Source organism: Oncorhynchus tshawytscha, linkage group LG05 (assembly GCF_018296145.1).
Source record: "Oncorhynchus tshawytscha isolate Ot180627B linkage group LG05, Otsh_v2.0, whole genome shotgun sequence".
Taxonomy (NCBI): domain Eukaryota; kingdom Metazoa; phylum Chordata; class Actinopteri; order Salmoniformes; family Salmonidae; genus Oncorhynchus; species Oncorhynchus tshawytscha.
In genome coordinates this window covers 10,482,272-10,502,129 of record NC_056433.1, presented here as the reverse complement: position 1 = coordinate 10,502,129, position 19,858 = coordinate 10,482,272, and the positions used below count along the sequence as shown (strand labels likewise).

Here is a 19,858-nt window from a genome sequence, read left to right as displayed (position 1 = left end):
GAAAAACTGAAAACTAGCTGTTATTGGCAGAGGTTTGGAACTCTTTGTTATTGGTCTATTAACTAATTTACCACCTGGTGATGACACCCGGCAGGCCAAAACTCCACCCCACCAAAACCAGTCTTTTACATTTGAGTCATTTAGCAGACGCTCTTAACCAGAGCGACTTACAGTAGTGAGTGCATACATTTTTGTACTTTTTTGTGCGGGTCCCTGTGGGCTCTTACACTAAAAGGGCATTATATAATAATTTTCACAATTTCACAGTATTATTCCAACCTCATAGTGTGGCAATATATATAAAACACAGGGAAATCACGTTTTTGACTGCACTGGGCCTTTAAAGACAGGAATTTCTGAGCCTGTCTGAAACAGAATTTTGGAAAACCGTGATGCAGCCTATGTTATGATTGGGCTAAACAAACGATGCCTCTCTTTCCATTTCGTAGCATCATTTTAAAATACAAGGTGCCAGACGAGTCAATTTGTTGAGATATTCAGTTATGCTTGTCCATGTCCCTAATGCTTTACATTGAAATGACAAAGAAGTGAGCGTTGCAAAGTGGCAAAGACTGGCAGACAGTGTTCAGAATGCAATGCCACTCTCATGCACACCTGTAAAGCAAGAGCACGGCACCGCCAAAGCAAAGGCAAGGCCATTCTTCATTGTAAATGCACAAGTGCTATGTACAGTAACTACTCACAAAGACTATATTGAAGTGTGGATTCATATTACAATCAAAACACACCTCTTTGCAAGGAACTTAAGTTGAATCCACTTCATTCCATGAACTGTGTATTGCATAGGCTGTTTGCTGAGAAACACCAGATTCCAAAAGCCTTAAAAGATGAGCCAAGGATTTGTGTACTGTGGCACTGTCAACAAATGGCAGTAATGTGTGTTTAGTACAGGGGTGTGAAACTAATGACAAAATGGCCAAAATTTGAGGCAATAACACACTTTGATTATTCATACAAATTTGAAAGTGCAGATTTTATAGGTTTTCTTTTTTTGGTGTTCAAGTGCATAAATTTGTTCTCACATTTATGGCTTTTAAGTAATAGATGCATAAAATTCAGGCAGGACACAGTCTTTTGGTGTGCTTGGAGTTGTAGTGGCTCCGCATGTCCTTGCGAAGGCGAAACTTCTCCCCGCAGACGCCACAGATGTACAGGTGCACGTCCATGTGCTTCTCCAGGTGCTCTCCGCTGGGAAAGATCTGGAAGCACACCTGGCAGATGGTCTCGCCGGCCGACAGGTGCGAGATCATGTGGCGCACATGGTCGTGTTTGAGGAAGGTTCCCTGGTCGCACACGGGGCAGACGTAGCGCGCCATGCCCTTGTGCATGTCGGTGTGCAGCCGAAGCTGCCGCTCACGCAGAAACTGCTTGCCGCACGTCTGGCAGGTGAACTGCTTCTCCTTGGTGTGGACGGTGTAGTGCTCCCGCAGGTGGCAGCGCTGGTAGAAGCCCTTGCCACAGATGGCGCAGAAGTGCTTGCGCCGGTGGTCCGGTTCGACGCCGCCATCCTCCAGCAGAGCGGGGCGGAACAGCTCCTGCTCGTGGCAGGCCAGAGCATGCTCCAATGCTAGGCTCTCACTCTGGAAAAGCAAGCCACACTGGGGGCAGGCCAGGTCACCCCCCTCCAGCAGCCCATCGTCCATGGCCTGCGGGTCCTCGGGCAGGGGCGAGTCTGCCTCCTCCCCGTGGGAGTCGGTGTCCGCACCCTGAGGTTCGCCACAACGCTCAGCGTGCTCCTGCAGTTGCCTCCCCTTGATTAGGACCTGGCCACACCTCCCGCAGGCACAGATGTGGCCCATGTGGCTGGAGATGTAGTGAGCTGACTGGTCCTCCTTTGTGAGCAGTTCCCCGCACAGCTCACACGGTGCACTGTCCCCGTCCTGCTTCTCCTCTTTAATCTTGCGCATCTTAACAGGTATGCCAGAATCCTTGTTGCTGGACATGTGCCCCTCGAATGGCTCGTTGCTGTCGTCCATGACTGAAACACAAGCCTCGGCCTCCCGGTTAAATTTAATCGGTTCCCTCATAGTGTCGCTGAGTGCACCGTGCCTCGCACTGATCTCTCCCACCTGAACTACCTTAATGCCATCCATATCGGACACCACGCTTTCTTCCAGCTCCACCTTGATGGTGATATTTCTAGCAGAACCAGGCTCGTTATCCGTACCAACTGTCATGGACCTGATCACTGTGTCAGCGTCTGACTTGTGATCTGGCCAATCCTCTTCACCCTTGCAGACCACCCTGTGCTCCTCCATCCCCTCAGAGGCCGAGCTCTCCACCTTGCTGGAGTCGTTGTCTGCCTCGGAGCTGGTCCTGGGGACCTGAAAGGCCTTACGATTGGTGCAGGTGAGGATGTGCTCGATCAGCAACTTCTCGCAGCTAAAGACAAAGCCACAGTCGTCGCAGGTGTATGTGCGCCCGAAGCGGGGACGCTCTTTCAGGGTGGCACTCCGGCCACCGGGCCTCTTGCGCAGGTCACAAGGCTGCTCAGCCACACTGTCTAGAAACGGTGGTGCAACTACTACCAAAGGGGAAGCCACATCCTCCACCACAAGTGGGGGAGGCCTGTTGACTTGGACAGGAATGCTTGGTCGCACAGGCACAGCAGTGATGGCAACTTTGGGCAAACTTTTGGGCTCCCCCTCTGGGGTGCTTGGCTTCTGCTGCTCGTACATGCGGACTCCAAACATCATTTTTCCTGCAATTGCCGGGCCAATGGAGGAGGAGGAGCTGGATGAGGTGGTGGAGGAAGAGGAGGAGGCCGAGGAGGACGGTGTGAGGTTGGAGGTGTTCCTGATGTCCCTGAGGTCCTCCAGGGTGTCTGGGATGTAGTACATCTGCAGGTAGGCCATTGAGACCTTGAGCTCCTCAAACTCGTAGCTGCCCACCACGATGCAGCCAAGGTACATGAGCTGCAGGATGAGGTCGAAGCACTCTGCACTGATCTGCATGTTGCTGAGATCCATGCGAGCTGTCCCCTGCTGGTCCCGGATGAACATCATGCGGAAGTAGGAGCTGCACGCAGCCAGCACTGCCTTGTGGGCCCTGAAGTAGATGTCGCCAATGGCTATACAGCAGTCGCACAGGAAGCCCCACTCCCGTTGGTTGTTGAGCTGCTGCAGCACATGCTCGCTGTGGCTCGGCCTCGCCATCACCCTGGAAGAGTGAAGGGGAGAGCAGCGAATTAGCAAAGCAATGCTTCAATCTAAAGATGCTACATTTAGTTATTTAAGCAAGTGCCAAATCTGTTTGAAAACACAATTGCACATCTTAAGCTTCATTGAGTATTATTATCCCTGTACAATAACCCTCATTAAAAACAAAGGTTAAATAAAACAAAAGAGGAAATTTAAAAAAAATGTAAACTCTCATGCCTTAATTAAGTTCTCAAAATAGTGCTAAGCATTGCATGTTGAAGTAAAGTATTTTTAAAAGGTCTGCATGTGGCAAAAACTTGTATTTATTTTATTTTTATTGAACCTTTATTTAACCAGGCAAGTCAGTTAAAGAACAAATTCTTATTTTCAATGACGGCCTAGGAACAGTGGGTTAACTGCCTGGTCAGGGGCAGAACGACAGATTTGTACCTTGTCAGCTCGGGGGTTTGAACTTGCAACCTTCCGGGTTACTAGTCCAACGCTCTAACCACTAGGCTCACCCTAAAGACAATTCTTGTCATCCAGGTATGTACTCACACAGGACTATATTATCAAATTGACGATTTCAAAACGATCTAGCCTAATTTTATAATATACAGTAGAGCACATTATGTCTTGAACTAGTGTGGCTGAATAAAGCCTAGAGGTTAGAGAGGTATGCCTGCAATCGGAGGGTTGCTGGTTTGAATCACACCTATGATGGGGAAATATCTGTCGGGATTCAGGTATTCCATCTCCTGACTTTGTGCCCATGAGCAAGGCACCTAATCCCTTAATGCTACACTGTAACAGACCCTGGCCTCCAACCGCTCAGTGTGTTTGTGTTCCTCAGGAAGCCGTGCTCCACTGGAAGCAAAAAATACATATATCTACAGTATATAGCTAGCTTTAAAAAAAATCTAATTTACAGATTTACAGTGATGTCAATTACAGATTTTCTACAGTAACAGTGTTTACAAAGTGGAGTTCAGTCTGCACTGCATTTGTAGCCTTTTTTAAAAGCCTATAACATAAAATGTACTTGAACTTAGTTGATCACAATGCAATATCTGTTTGTCCAACAGCTATAGACTACTAGTCTAACAATGGTCTACTTTGATAATGTGCAGTGAGGTGATGTCCTCTTATTTATGACTCAAAAATAGCCGTTTCTTTGTCGGTACTCGTTGACTGCTCAAATCCCGCCCACCAATTTTCATTGGCCTGTTTTAGAGACTAAATCGTGCGGGCATCGTGGCTGTCAATCATACCTCACTAAAAGTAACGATGACCTAAACAGCTTTACAATCGTTCCAATCGGAGCATCAGCGTAAATGAGTGATTATTATTTCTTGTTGAAAATATCGGGAGGACCAAACAATGTGAAACCAAAATGGAGAGACCTCCACGGCAGTGGCAGTGTTGTCGGAAATCTCACGCAAGCACGCACTGCCACCCCCGCGCTCCTACCCGCATTCACTCTATGAGAAAAAGGCACAGGGTTTTTCCGAAAGCAGGAATGTTTACTCTGTGAAAACACTGAATAAATACTCACCGACAATAAATGGAGCAGACTGTGGATGTAGTAAAACTCAAGTTGGGGTGTACTGTCCAGAAGTTCCACCTGAACCGCTTTTATCCAACCATAAACTTGTGACGAGAATAATCGCGAGGGCGAAGCAAGCCCCTTCTGCAGCACGGATGAAAGAACTTCCGCACAGCCGCTCTGCCGAGCTCGTTCACCGCACTGAGCGAGATCCAGCCCCACTCACGCAAATCCAAACCTCCCGAGACTGGGTGTACTGTAACAAGGCAGTGACTAGGCTGCTCAGCTGGACGCGTACAAGTAAAATGGACGAACATAGAGACTGTGACTGTGGCATAGGCTATTTAAGTTAATAGCGCAAATGCATAAAATTAACAAGGTTTATTTTCCTCCGCATAAATTTGATTAAAAGCCTAATTTAATTGCCTATTTATTTCGCCTCCATATGCACTTACTATAATAACCCACCGATAAGGATGGTGTAGGTACACATTTGATTAATCTTAAAGTTTTACAGAAGTAGGCTTACATCTTGATAGGATGTTAAGGCTACATTTCAGCATAAAGGCAAATTAGAAAAATATCAAATCTCCAAGGCGTGCGTTTATGATGCTGTACTACTTGGTTATTAGAACTTTGAGGCGCTTTTAAATTGACTGAACATGTCAATGTCAATTTTAGAATGTATTTAGAATGTTACCCTTACTTCAGTGTTTGTCAACCAACGACATATGTTTTAGGGGAACGTAAAACACACGGTATTTACACAATTTGAACAACTTGGTTTTTTACACACGGTATTTACAAAATGTTCACACCTTTTATGACAGAACAGCAAATATACAGTAGGCTACTGTACAGTCACGTGACGAATAACAACCTCAGGAGACAATCACATAGGAAGACGCGCGAGACCGTGCGAGAATTTCTCTGTGGCAACAAATAGACTACGTACGAAATATAAACCTTTATTTAATATATATTTCGCAAATAGGTGGTAAGAAAGACTTCCGATTATCGTATTTGCTTTGTTTTGCAAATAGGAGGGGATATCCAAATGCATGCATTGGGGCCCGTGTGGGTTTTCGAGGCTGTTCACGGTTGTTGATTTTGTCTAGAAGGAACACTTGATTCGGTCGGCAGGAACACTTGATAGGCTACAACGCAGACGTGTGCGAATCGATGTGATGATGTTGTGAAACAAACTGGCGAATATATTTTGAGACCGCCTGTGGGTTGTAGGCTACATAGGGGACTGGCATGTTGACCATCATTTAGGATGGTATTTTTCGGTTATTTGCATATTTCATTCGAAAGCTGACCCCTTTATCTGTGGCGGTTGCAAGAATGCATGCGTTGCTATGTCTGACAGTCCATCATATTGTCCCGTCTGCTTTGAAGTAGTCAGCATAAATGGATACAATTAAATAAAGGGTTTGCTACAATATAAACATGCCCTATCTATTGCAACAATGTAACGGTATATTATATCGGCCCACTCTCTGTTACAATGTAATAACCTTGCCGTAAGTATACATCGACATAAAATGAACTGTTTTTATGTCAAAGTAATTATTAGGTTGCTGTTCCTCAATGTTTCATCTTTTCACACCGGAAGTGAAACTCTTATTACCTAAGATGTCAACAGGTAGAAAGTTACGCAGATGCCAACATCTGGCCAATAGTCTTTTTTTTAGGGGGGGCGGGGTGCTACTTTCAGTTTTTTGACCAGCAGAGTACGCCATTGTTTCAGCAGCACTTTCAGAAATTCCTTAATGCATGCTTCAGAGGTGTGACATTTTATGAACTTATTTTCGGTGTGTTCTAGAGGCTGAGAAAATAGTTTGATCATATAGAATCACATGTTGTCTTTGCACAGCAATCAGACCTGGCCTGGGTTCCAATAGTATTCGTGTATATTTATTGAGCTTACCTGGCACAATGGAACCAATTTGAATAGTCCCAGAAGTGCAAACTCCGCCCCAAACTATTTGAAAGGAAGTGAATACTATTTTAACCCAGGTCTGCACAACATATCCTCTCCTGAACCTCATTTTTATATTATGAATTACTATGTGCGTATATTTATGTGTGTGACATGAGGTGGAGTGGGGGGTATCATGGACGTTTCCAGCCACAGCCTGTTCCTCTTGCAGCAGCTCAACGTCCAGAGGGAGTTTGGCTTCCTGTGCGACTGCACAGTCGCCATTGGCAACGTGTACTTCAAGGCCCACCGGGCCGTGCTTGCTGCCTTCTCCAACTACTTCAAGATGATCTTCATTCATCAGTCCAGGTTAGATGCATACTGCATGACTGTTGCATTCTGTGACACACTAAGGGTGTTATTTAATTTGACCTTTATTTAACTAGGCAAGTCGGTTAAGAATAAATTCTTATTTTCAATGATGGCCTACCCAGGAATAGTGATTTAACTGCCTTGTTCAGGGGCAAAACGACAGATTTTTACCTTCCCAGCTCAGGGACTCGATCTTGCAACCTTTCGGTTGCTAGTCCAACACTCTAACCACTAGGCTACCTGCCACCCAATGAGTGCCTATGTGAATAGCAAGTCCCTTCAAGTAAATAGTTGGCCATCATTTTTTGGTCTTGTTTTACAGTACCAGGGTCTAGTGACCATCAGAGGTTGTTTCAGTGATATTGGGGATTAGAAGGGGTGTTGTGTAAAGTTGTCTCACATTGTACTGATTGTTAACCACATGTTTCTTTGGCTGCAAGAATAGATTAATATAATATAATTGAGACTGGTAATGCACTTGTGTGTTTGTTTTACCTGAATGTCCTGCATGAGAGAAGGTCTTAACTAGTTTGTATACATATATCTAACTTTACAAAATCCAAGGGACTTGGATATACTTTGTTATTAGAGACAGGAAATATGAATGTGCTTCGAGAGTAAAGGCTAATATACTCTCCCACTGTCTATCGTCATCTTCATAGTGAGTGCATTAAGATCCAGCCCACGGACATCCAGCCAGATGTTTTCAGCTACCTGCTCCACATCATGTACACGGGCATGGGCCCCAAGCAGCCGGTGGACCAGGGCCGCCTGCAGGAGGGCATCAAGTTCCTCCATGCCTACCAGCTGTGCAGTAAGCCTGGTGAGGGTGGGCCCGATGCCGCCACAGCCGACCTTGTCCGCATGTCCAACCTGTACGGCATTCAGATTTCATCCCAGTTAGCAAACAAGGAGGGTACTGGGGTCCCTAAAGGTAGTGCAGGTGCCCGGGGAGGGGGCGGCCCCGAGGACGGGCGTTCGTCCACTCGGGCAGGCCGCTCCCACACAACCCAGTTTTCGATGACTGTGGGGATGGAGGGCGTCGCCTCATCAGGCTGTCAGCCCTTCTCTGGTCTCCTCCGTGGTGTCTCCTCTGTGGCTTCCGGCGACGACTCAGACATCTCAACGCGCATCAAGCAGGAGACGGTGGATGAAGAGGGAGAGGAGTGCCATCAGGTGCCAGGCGGGGGAGGGTCCCCAACGTCTCCTTTGGCCCAGGGCGGCACCCCCTGCCAGGGCCTCTTGTTCAAGGATGGTCCCCATGCGCTGCTGTGCCCCCGGTGCGGCGAGCGCTGCTCGTCCCCCGAGGGGCTCCGCGAGCACCTGTTCAGCCACGCCACTTGCACCCTGGACCCCAGCGGACTAATGGAGGGCCTCTCCCAGGGCGGGGGAGGGGACACAGTGGGCACTGAGGACCAGCAGCAGCAGCCGGGGTGCCCCCAGGATCAGCAGGATGCAGGCTACCTGGAGGAGGCCCTGAGACAGAGCCAAGCCCTAGCTGACGAGCTAGCCACCGAGCTAAGGCGGAGCAGGGGGGGTATAGCCGGTGGCACCAGTACACCCCCCACCGCCACCATGACCACCTCCACTACCAGTCACACACGAAAGCGCAAGATCGCCTGCTCCGTGTGCAGCCTGCGCTTCACCCAGAAGAGCCAGCTGCAGGAGCACATGTACACGCACACGGGCAAGCCGTCGCGCTACCATCGCTACAGCCGCCTCTGCAGCCAGCTCATCCACGCTTCTGGGCACTTCTGCGAGGGGCCACCGGAGGGCGGCGGGGTGGTGGCAAGCACTACAGTAGCGCTGGCGGAGGAGGCAAACAGGGAAGCTCAGGACAATGGCAGCTCCTGCTATTCTCTAGACTCTGAGATCTCGCAGGAGAGCGTGGACAACATCGCTGTGGAATGAAAGCGAAAACAAACTGTAGAAATGATGAAAGAAATACATCAACTCCCATTTTACAAAGGTGATGTGTTGGAGTCACCACCTAATTTGATAACTCTTGTTTGTGTGATTATGCATTAGCCTCTCTTTTGTTGAGTGTTTTCTTAGAAAACTGGATTAACAATGGTAATTGGTAAGAACTATGTACTCATACTTGTTGCAAGGTAATTGACATAAGTCATACCCTTACAGTTACCCGGGGATAACAGCTATGTAATAAGAAGTGTTTTGCAAATACATCTTCATTCTCCCATCTGCACTCACCAGAGACTGTGCACAGCTGGTTCGTCTTCATTAGGCCACGACGATAGTAAAACGTTTTTGCAATGGAAAACGAAACTTAGTGATTCTTATTGGACGATTCCAGATAGTGCCTCCTGTTTCACCCTGTTTGAGTGTGTTTTCTTCAGTTTGATTCCAACTGAACATGACCCTGTTTCAGTTGCGTTCCTTACCTTTCGTCATTATCTTTCCACTGATCCTGTTGTATCCTGTCCTTTTGTCAATACCGTCATCTCTCTGTCGGTTAGATGAAACCCTGTGATGTGAATCCAGTGTAAAGTGTATGTTATTTTATTCAGTGAACGGTTGAATAGAATAGAACATGGTATTTAAAAGAGGAATGTGTTGTCTCTCTCTCAGTTGTCATATTTTACCAGCTGGTATATTGTTTGGAAATGTATCTGCATTGTTTTCTGACTCTCAGAAAATAACTCTCACTCTCAGAAATAAGTAGCTGTTGAAATGGAGCCTGGCTTGTTGTTATGGAGGGTTGTCAGGGTTACAGGAATTTGCAAGGGACAAATTCTTACGCCCACAATGTTGCAGTACACAATTGATGTATGGTAGTACATCATTACACATATTGGAACATTTAAATATTTCCCTCCAAAATCATGAGCAGGGGCTTGGTGTTCCTCTTTTTCTTTCTTTAATCTCAACAAACTAGCACTTACAAACGAGCACAGTATACCTAAACTTGATAATTAGCAGAGAATTTGCTTGGCAAAGCTTCATTCACCTTCAAGAAGTGTGTACTAACTATGAAAATGGACATGTATGCAAAAGAAGACAAAGCCACAAGTGTCATCCCAAATCCTTTAAAGCTGGAAAACCTGGGGATGTATTCAAGCGTCACAGGAGAGCTGATCTAGGATCAGGTCCCCCCCTGTCTTATTCATTCTAGATCTGAAAGGCAAAACTGATTCTAAATCAGCACTCCTCTGAGATGTTTAACACATACGACCCTTAGCAGTGTTTAACTACAGAGGAAACCTGTTGAATGTACTCTATCCTGTGCTACCGAGTGGCACAGCGGTCTAAGGCACTGCAAGAGGTGTCACTACAGTCCCTGGTTCAAATCCAGGCTGTATCACATCCGGCCATGATTGGGAGTCCCATAGGGTGGCGCACAATTGGCCCAGTGTTATCCAGGTTTGGCTGGGGTAGGCCGTCATTGTAAATAAGAATTTGTTCTTAACTGACTTGCCTAGTTAAATCAAATTTAAACTAAATCCTTGACAACACTAAGAGGAAGGACTTATTTTAGCTCATAACAGGCTAACATGAGTAGAAGTAGCCTGACGACTCACACTAAGTTCTTCCGCTGCTCTGTCATTAGTTACATACTTCAATCTGAGACTGCCATCATTGAAAGACGAAGGGTTTTGGTGACGAAGGGCATTGTACAAAACAAAGTGTTCGCATTTGGTAAAGGGTGGAGGGTTGGGGAGGTACTCAGATCCAGACTCATGGCGGAGAAAACAACTAAAGTCCGTGGGCGTGGCGTAGCTTTTGGCCAGAGCAAAGAGTCTGGGTAGCCAGGCAAGAGTAGAAGTGACTAAAAGAGATACTCTGAACTGAAATAGCTCTCTAAAGCTTTATTATTGTGCGATTGTAGATTCATATTTGACGGATATGTGGCAATGGCTATCAGAGTGTGTAGAAGAATGCATCTAGTAATGTTGAACCAGGAACCTGTATGTACTGCGATAGACAGTATAAACCTAGGATTATCAAATTGACCTTTCTGGGTTTGTTTCCATTCTATCCTGTTGGTGTGTGTGACCTCTGGTATGTTTCAGTTGGCTACTCTTCCATGGCTTTTCCACTTTGTCATACACTTTGTCGTGGTTTCATGCTTTCTTTAATCTGTGTCACTTTTCCATACATGGAAAAGGTTTTGTAAATAAATATATTTTGTAACAGATTGTCTCATGTAACTCGTCTCATTGATAGGAATGTTTAGTTTCTACAAACCGAACATCTGTTTCCGATAACAGAATTCCTTTCCCTCTCACTATTTCTGTTTGTTTAATGCTGCATGTAATTGTGATGAGGTAAATGTTACACACACACCAGTGTCTAAATACAATGGCTGTTGTCCACAGGAGGTTGGTGGCACCTTAATTGAGGAGGACGGGCTCATGGTAATAGCTGGAATGGTATCAAACACATAGTTTCAATGTTCAATGTTTGTCATTCCATTCACTCCGTTCCAGACATTATTATGAGCCGTCCTCCCCTCAGCAGCCTCCATTGCTTTAGTCCCATGCTCTACCCTTATCCACGAAATGTGTAAAAACACATTCACTCACCCTCATGGAAGTAAAAGCAAGATTTACAGTGGTAACTTCAATCAGCCTATGATTACACCAATACAATGTTTTTAAAGGGGACAGAGGAAGTAGGACACACTTAGAGAAGGGTGGAGAATCTCAACACAGCTCAATTTATAGAGCACACCTGGTATGTTCCCTAACCTGAGTGCAAGTCTGTTTGTGTTATATCATACCGACTCCTTGTCATTCATTGTCATGCCAAACTTCGCTAGACAAGGACTGCAAATGAGTAAGCAAGAACAGCAACATTTCTTGAACCAGGCTTTATGTTCCCTGTTCTTGTAGTAACAACTTCTTACCACCAGAGGCCACTTAAGAGCTGAAGGACTCATCCCCAAAAGGTACCATCAGGCCTCTCTTCTACCCCATGCTTATTCGTCTGCATCACAATTTTCATTCTCCACCCTTTTCCACAAGTGTGCACTTGCACACGTTCCCGACACGGATTTAACAAAGGTGGAAACTCCCTCCAAGCCAATGCTTACACCAATCATGTGCTTTTAAATCCATTATGGGGAGTGTGCAAGGACACACTTCTGGAAAAGGGTGGAGAATTGGGATGTAGCCATGGTCCTCTGAGTGAAGCAGGTTAATGGAACAGCTACACAGAATGTTTTATGTATCCCTCTGGAGCTCAACATTAAAATATTAAAATTGACAGATGGCTTCTGGCTCTGAGACAGCACAATTCTCTCTCAAGCAATAGGTTAAGTATATTCTGATTTATTATAGGACAGATAGTGCTGGAACCCATCGAACTCTTACTTGTGATAATAACAAAATGTCCAAAAATACATTGTTACAATCTGCCATGAAGTAAGATTAAGCTGAGGCTGTAAGAACAATAAGTAGTACCCCACCCTCCCAATCAAATGGCAAACTATTATTGTGCCTTAATTAACAGAGAAGAAGCATGATGAGAAGAAACTGAGAAACTAAACAGAACTGTAATGGTTCAAATGGGTAGTTTCTTGACGATAGGTAGGTTATAATTAAATATAAGATGGCTCTATCGCTATAGAAACACACTGCCGACTTCACTGGGGAAGATCATTTTCACATGTTGCAGCTAAAAATAGGTAGATCAGGAGTGAGATTATGCATGTCTGTCCGATCATTTAATTGGTGACAGTTTTCAAACAGAAAATATAGTTATATTGATAAATAAATATCCACCAGCACGTTATACACACTTAACATAAAACAACAACAAATCAACCAGATATTACTCACATAACTCAATTAGAAAAGGCCAATTTTTCTCTTCACAATTGAATCAATCCTCACCCGTCACATTAAAAGACTGTCAACACCCTTCACTCCTCTGAAGTGATTGCCTCCGTAGCCAGATCTCAAGGGGGTGATCACACATACAGGACATACTGCTCATGGTCAGACCAGAGAGTTGGCTCATATCATTGGATGACACATTGTTTTGGTTACGAGAGCCTGGTATCCACTTCTAATGATGTCATTGCTGTTTGCCTCACAGTCCTCCACCTCTAAAAGAGGCCTTTGGGAAACCAGCAAGCCTCCATGTATTGAATGTTGTGTTGCATCAAGACAGATGTTTGCTGGTCTTGTTTCCAAATACTGCAAAATCTCCTCTGAAGTCCAGGAGGTCAAGCAATGATGACAGAATGACAACAGATAGCCACCTGGAGACTAGGTTGTATTTATCCAGGTACACCAGGTGTCAAACTGTGTAGTCATTATTTTCCCATGACAGAATGACATTCACACACAAAAACGACAGCACAGAGTTCTATTCGGACTAGGGTACCTAATATTTTCTTATGACAAGTTACAGGTGTAACGTTAAGCGTTGTATAGTCTCTATACACATAAGAGAGAAAGCTTTTTAACTGAGCAATGTATGCTTATACATCTATTAAACAGCAACCAGAGGGCAAGACACTCACTGGTCAATAAGAGCCTAAGACTTTCATTGTGTGAAATAATCACCATATCTTAAATACATCATCAAATGTTTGATTAATTAAAATTGGAATCGGTAGCGGTGAAACTGCCGTGACCATTTGCGATATTACAACAACGAAGACGTTACATCAACAACCAGCACTGTTTTTCCCCTCTGACATCGTTACATGTCATTGCGCGATAGAACCGCAGAGTAATGTACCACGATGCTGGTTGCTCATTGGCTCAAAACAAAAACAAATGCGCCTGGGGTAGCCAGTGGCTGTTTCCCTATCGCGGATCTCAGCTTTTTAAGAACTATAGTTTATTCAGATGAACAGATAAACTTTATCTGCGAATCTGAGACTTTCTGTTCTATAGGTAAATAAACCGTAATTGAGGTATAAGGACTATATTCAATCTGTATCACTGAAGAGCTACAGATTGTGCGCTAGAAATGTGAAGGTAATTTCCGATTGAGGTGACATATGCAGAGTTTACTGAGAATGCAGTCGGGAACATTGCCTTGAAAATTCAATCACGCAGTAACGCTGATTTTCTGCGATATTGATTGAATAGAGCCCTTAGTTCCATCATTTTCAAAACACACAGTCACCTTGAACAGTTAAAATGTTTGTGATGGTAATTGTGAAAATTGAGTGCCACCACTTGTACAATATAAGAGAATATATTGTAAAAATGTATTGTGTCAATACGGTTCTCTGGTTTAGATTTATATGAACAGCAGCAGTTTGGTTTGTTAACAACAAGTTGTAAACAACAATAACTTTAAAAGTGGTTTACAGATGTATACTTGTCTAATTTAAAAAATATATTTTCTCAATAATCCTGGTTCGTGTTCATTAGACACAAAACGGAAGAAAACGGATTGAAACAGAAACTACTGGTTCAATAAGAAACTATCATTTCCATTTTCTGTTGCAAAATGTTTTAAAACTTTTTCCGCTGTGTGCCGTAATGAACGCAACTCGGCTGATCCAAATGGGGTCATACGTGTTCACAACACGCCGGAAGGGGGTGTCAAGCGTGATCTCGACTCCCTTGCGCCTCCCTGTGGACTGTGGTGGGAGTGCCTCTCTGTTCCATTGAGAGCTGCTCCATGGCGGCACTCATGACTGCCTGGACCAAGAAGCGAGCCGTCTGCACTAACAGGTTCTCTCCACACAACAAGTCCTGGTCATCCTCCGTCAGGAGGCCACTCTTGCCGCTTTCATCCCCCACCTCATGGCTATCCTGGTCGGACACATCCTGATCCGAGTCAGCCCCGGGGGTGATGCTGATGTTGGTCAAGGGCGGGCCATTTTGCACAATGTTATCTACCGTGATCATGCAGAGTGTGTCATTCTCCTCAGATGCATCAGCAGAGTCCTCAGCAGCATTCTCTGAAGAAATTATCTGATTTGAGTCTGAGGGATACTCATTCGTGTCCATGGCAACGCTGTTGAGCGTATTGATTATCGCACAGTCTGACTCAATGACCTTGTCCTTCTCTAAACACTGGATATGATCCAGTTCATCTCCTTGCATCTCGTTAGCATCCATGGTAACATTGATGACTTCACTGAGGATTGAGTCTGTGCCAGTTTTGGTAGAAGTCTCAGTTTCCCATAACTTAGTTTTGAAAGAAGTCTTAGGTTCCAATATCCCTGTTTCCTTTGAATCACCCATTGGACTGGTCTCTGTGTATTCTGTATCTACCTCTGGTCTTACTACTCTTGTCGGGATGGGACTTACTAGTAGGGACTCTGGGCTCGTTAGGGTGTCTGTTGGGCATTCGTTCTCGGGCTGCAGGGCACTCACTTCGGCACACACTGTCACTCTCTCTGTACATTGTCCTCTAACCTCAGCCCCCTTTTCCAGAAGCTCAACCCCCTGGATGTCAGATGTGCACTGTTGTCCCCTGTCTTGTGTCCCCATTGGCTCCACCTCAGTCTCCTTGTCTCCAGTGTCCTGGTTGTCCTTGTTTCCAGTGTCCTGGTTGTCCTTGTCTCCAGTGTCCTGGTTGTCCTTGTCTCCAGTGTCCTGGTTGTCCTTGTCTCCAGTGTCCTGGTTGTCCTTGTCTCCAGTGTCCTGGGTGTCCTTGTCTTCCAGAGGGATCACAGCTGAAGGTGCCCTTCTTCCACACATCAAAAAATGCTGAAATGTCTTCCTGAAAGTCACTGACGGTTGTTGAACGTCTTCAGAGACCACCTGTACAACATTTCCCTGTTTTGGCCTTTGGCCGCGGACGTAAGACACTGTCAAGAGCCGCTTGAAGGTCGGCCACGTCCGGATGGTAAACCTGCGCCCCCTTTTCTTGACATTGTCAATGTCAGGAGCATCGCGGACACACTTGTCACTCAAGGAGATGGTGTCTTCTCCCATTGACTTTGCTTCAGTGTGAGTTAATCTCTCAGCTTGTACAACTCCCTGGTCACCACCCTGGATTGAAGTTTTTGCAGCGTACTTCTTCCTTTGTCTTCTGACGCAAATGAGAGCCGGGGAAAATAACCTTCTCCAGCCATGCTTTGTTGATTTCCTCGTCTTACTGTGTCCTTCCAATTGGCCTTCACTGGTCTCATCCTCATCTGAGGTGGAGCGCCACCTTGAGGGCTCAGTGGGTAGTTCAGATGAAGCTTGATCCTCATCCATTTTTGAGGTTGTACAGATGTCGTCTGAAGTGGCTACAGGTTGTGATGATCCCGTCTCTCCAGCTTCTATATTTGACTGTTTGATGGAGGAATCCATCTGACTTCCATTGATGATGTTCACTCTTTTGTTTCTCTTCTTAGAATGAGCCTCAGACCTATCACCTCTCTGGTTGTTGGATTTTGATTTGCCCAGGAGGAGTCTGGGTGGACCGGTCAACTTCCTCTTCAAAACAACGTTTTTCTGACGCTGTCCATCTTGGTCCTCCTCAGTCGCCATTGGTTAGTTTATAGCCCAGCACCAAAGTGAATGCTACTGATGGCTTAGAAATAAAGAACGCACCTCACTTATACACAGCACGCTGTCATTGAAAAGTTCTCTCTTCTAATTACCAACAAATCCTCAAACCTGGGGAAAATCAACAGAAAATGACTCAATTAGAATTGTAATTGTCATGTACATTGCCATGTTAATTCATTCATTCCAAATGCTGATTAACCTTCAGTTATGCCCAAAGCTACTGTAATCATGTATGTACAGCATTAAGCATTTAGTCTACATAAAATACATTGAGCTCCAAAAGTATTGGGACAGTGACACATTTGTTGTTGTTTCCAGCACTTTGGATCTGAAATTATACAATGACTATGAGATTAATGTGCAGACTATCAGCTTTAATTTCAGGCTATTTTCATCCATATCGGGTGAAACTACAGCATTTTTGTACACAGTTCCTCTATTTTAGGGGACCAAAGGTATTGGGACAAGCTTAAAGTAGTCAAAAGTTTTGCATTTGGTCCCAAATTTCTAGCACACAATGATTACATCAAGCCTGTGACTCTACAAACTTGTTGGATGCATTTGCTGTTTGTTTTGGTTGTGTTTCAGATTATTTTGTGCCCAATAAAAATGAATGGTGAATAATGTATTGTGTCATTTTGGAGCTACCTTTAATTGTAAATAACAATAGAGAATGTTTCTTAACACTTCTACATTAATATGGATGCTACCATGATTACAGATAGTCCTGAATGAATCGGGAATAATGATGAGTGACAAAATTACAACCACACAAGACATGCTAACTGCTCACCATTACAATAAAAGGGGATATTCGCATTAGGAGGGGGTATGATATTTGTGCATCTAACTTTCTCACTTATTATTATTCATGATTCAGTCAGGACTATCCGTAATCATGGTAGCATCCACATTAACGTAAAAGTGTTATTTTATTCTTGTTTACAATAAAAGTGGCTTCAAAATTACACAATACATTATTTACCATTCATTTCTATTGGGCACAAAATAATCTGAAACACAACCAAAACAAACAACAGACGCATCCAACAACTTTGTAGAGTCACAAGCTTGATGTATCGCGTGCTAGAAATATGGGACCAAATACGAAACGTTTGACGACTTTAATACACAGTAGTGAATTTGTCCCAATGCATTTGGTCCCCTAAAATGGGGGACTGGGTACAAAAAGTGCTGTAATTTCTAAACGGTTCACCCGATATGGATGAAAATACCCTCAAATTAAAGCTGACAGTCTGCACTGTAACCTCATAGTCGTTGTGTCATTTCAAATCCAAAGTGCTGGAGTACAGAGCCACAACAACAACACATGTGTCACAGTTCCAATACTTTTGGAGTTCACTGTATATAAGATCACTTGAACAAATTGAACAAAGTATTTTCATAAACTGACTGACAGAAGTTAGTCTTTGAGACAGCTTTCGGTCTGATATAACTGAAGTAAACATTTAAGTTGTCAGTTTCATATCACATTGTTCCCAGAAAAAGCTATAAATCTGACTCAGACTGATAATGTATAATTAAATTACACAGATGTTTTCATAAACATGCCTCTTAGCATGATGGACAAGACAATTACAGGCTGGCTCAGTTGACTCATCCTGTTTACCTTGTTATAAATGGCTGCTTAGTTGATAGTTTTCCTTGAATGATCACAAGATACAGTACATAGCTGTGTCCTTTATCTAAGATTAAATTACTATATGAAATAATTTATTGATCTGAAAATGAGACAAATATGCATAACCAAAAATGTATAGGGCCATTTAGCCTATCTGAAGGCAGACAATTATAGTCATATTTCAAGCACCACCTGGCATATATAATGTATTATAATTTTGTCCCCTTTATAATGAATTCATTGAAAAATCATTGGCTCAATATCAGACAGGCTATCAGCTTTTAATTTCTAATATCTAATACATTTCAGTTAAGCTAATTCCAATGATCCAAGCTCTCATCAGGCTATTGCATTGAATGAGTTTAGGATATTGGATTATGCAAAGCACATGCTACAGTTATCATGCTATCAGTAATATGCTGTAATTTATATTTTTGGTTACAATTGATATTTTTCCTTTCATTTAGGCTGATGAAGCTTGCTTGCATTTATGGCGCCAAATGATCTTTACCAACTAAACGATGAACCCTGCACTCCCTCTCACCACCTTGCTTCACATGCGAAACGGAGAGATGACATGCTTGGTTGAGTTTTAAATCTATTTACTGGTCAACAGTAATATCCTGGAAATACACGTATAGCCTACCTGGGTCTACCTGATAAAGCCTAATCCTGAAGAACAAAATTAGTCGGGAGGTTATCGGTTGGCGTTGACGGCTATAGTAGAAATCTCCAGTTTCCTTCAACTACAGTGCGCCCCTGCCACTGCCAGGCTTGAGTATCCTTTTCAAACCCATGCCTGCTCCCTGCTTGCAGCGAGCGAGAGAGACTCCGGCGAACAGCACGCAGGTAGTGTACCGCCCAGTTTCCATGGAAACCAGGTGGTTGACAGTTTATTTAGAGAAATGTGTCATTCAATAAAAATGTGGAATGCGTGGAGGCCTCCTAATCATATAAACGTTACGGAAGCAGGACAGAATGGACTAGAGTAGCCTTGCTATCCAATTTCTGTAATGTCTTTAGATGGTATGCATTTAATATTCAGTTTTGTCTCTTTCAGTTGCTCCATCCATGAAAACACACATTTCCATCATTTAAAACGTATAGGAGTACCGTCAATTCATTAATACACGTTTTAGCATGTTTGTGTGCAGATGGTTGCATGTGAGATATCAAGATTTAGATGCAATGAAAAATGCACTGGCACCATATTTTAAAAAATTCAGAACTGACATAGTGGAAGAGACATTTTCTTTAGTGTAAAATAAAAAAAGTAAAGTAGAATTTTTTAAAATTTAAATCCCATCTTTCAAATCAGACACGCCCCACCTACAGTATTTTACAAAATAATCTTAAAAATAATCATAGATTAGTAACCATGTCGCTAAAATAGCTTAATTTATTTCATGAAATGTGTCATGTTTAGCCCTGAAGAAGACTCTGTGGAAGATGAGTTAGCTATAGAACCTATCTGTTTAATTTTTGTACACTGTGACTTCAACTTCCACTGTGAGTTCACATCAGAGTTCCCTCATTCAAGTAAATTAAAGGTCACATAACCTATATAGAACATAGAGTAGGTCGATTTTTGTAGACAAACAGTACAGCATCTCATTGACATATTGATTCATATAAGACATGTGGTCTTAATGAACCATAGATGTTTACCCAAGCTGCCACTATTATTGCCCATGTCTCAATGCTTTAATTACAGTCACCCTAACCTCTGAAAAAGAGTCAACTGAAGATGAGGTATGAGGTAGGAGGTAAGGAGTT

General features: G+C 43.8%; 3 protein-coding genes across 4 annotated transcripts; 1 reads left to right on the top strand and 2 right to left on the bottom strand.

The window, feature by feature from the left end:
* Window positions 1–95: 95 nt before the first annotated feature.
* Window positions 96–4,919, bottom strand: zbtb1 (zinc finger and BTB domain containing 1). The gene is made up of 2 exons (XM_024419617.2): window positions 4,717–4,919; window positions 96–3,180 (listed from the first exon to the last, which is right to left on the bottom strand). The coding sequence occupies exon 2, from the start codon at window positions 3,174–3,176 to the stop codon at window positions 1,077–1,079; it is 2,100 nt and encodes a 699-aa protein (XP_024275385.1). The 5' UTR covers window positions 3,177–3,180; window positions 4,717–4,919; the 3' UTR covers window positions 96–1,076.
* A 102-nt stretch (window positions 4,920–5,021) lies between these two features.
* On the top strand, window positions 5,022–11,159 carry zbtb25 (zinc finger and BTB domain containing 25). Of its 2 annotated transcripts, none has more exons than XM_024419619.2 (3): window positions 5,022–5,704; window positions 6,864–7,000; window positions 7,666–11,159. In XM_024419619.2, the coding sequence occupies exons 2-3, from the start codon at window positions 6,978–6,980 to the stop codon at window positions 8,912–8,914; spliced, it is 1,272 nt and encodes a 423-aa protein (XP_024275387.1). In that variant the 5' UTR covers window positions 5,022–5,704; window positions 6,864–6,977; the 3' UTR covers window positions 8,915–11,159. The 2 variants fall into 2 exon arrangements, with proteins under 2 accessions (XP_024275387.1, XP_024275386.1); XM_024419618.2 differs by having other exon boundaries at window positions 6,811–7,000.
* Window positions 11,160–12,670: 1,511 nt separating this feature from the next.
* On the bottom strand, window positions 12,671–18,901 carry si:dkey-1h6.8. The gene is made up of 2 exons (XM_024419616.1): window positions 18,729–18,901; window positions 12,671–16,548 (listed from the first exon to the last, which is right to left on the bottom strand). The coding sequence occupies exon 2, from the start codon at window positions 16,417–16,419 to the stop codon at window positions 14,533–14,535; it is 1,887 nt and encodes a 628-aa protein (XP_024275384.1). The 5' UTR covers window positions 16,420–16,548; window positions 18,729–18,901; the 3' UTR covers window positions 12,671–14,532.
* Window positions 18,902–19,858: the final 957 nt, after the last annotated feature.

Bases quoted from the DNA above. Each gene is read 5' to 3' on its own strand.
- zbtb25 (XM_024419618.2), top strand. From the start codon at position 6,828: ATGGACGTTTCCAGCCACAGCCTGTTCCTCTTGCAGCAGCTCAACGTC. The intron at 7,001-7,665 runs GTTAGATGCATA...TCATCTTCATAG, and splicing joins ATCTTCATTCATCAGTCCAG to TGAGTGCATTAAGATCCAGC.
- zbtb1 (XM_024419617.2), bottom strand. From the start codon at position 3,176: ATGGCGAGGCCGAGCCACAGCGAGCATGTGCTGCAGCAGCTCAACAAC.
- si:dkey-1h6.8 (XM_024419616.1), bottom strand. From the start codon at position 16,419: ATGGCGACTGAGGAGGACCAAGATGGACAGCGTCAGAAAAACGTTGTT.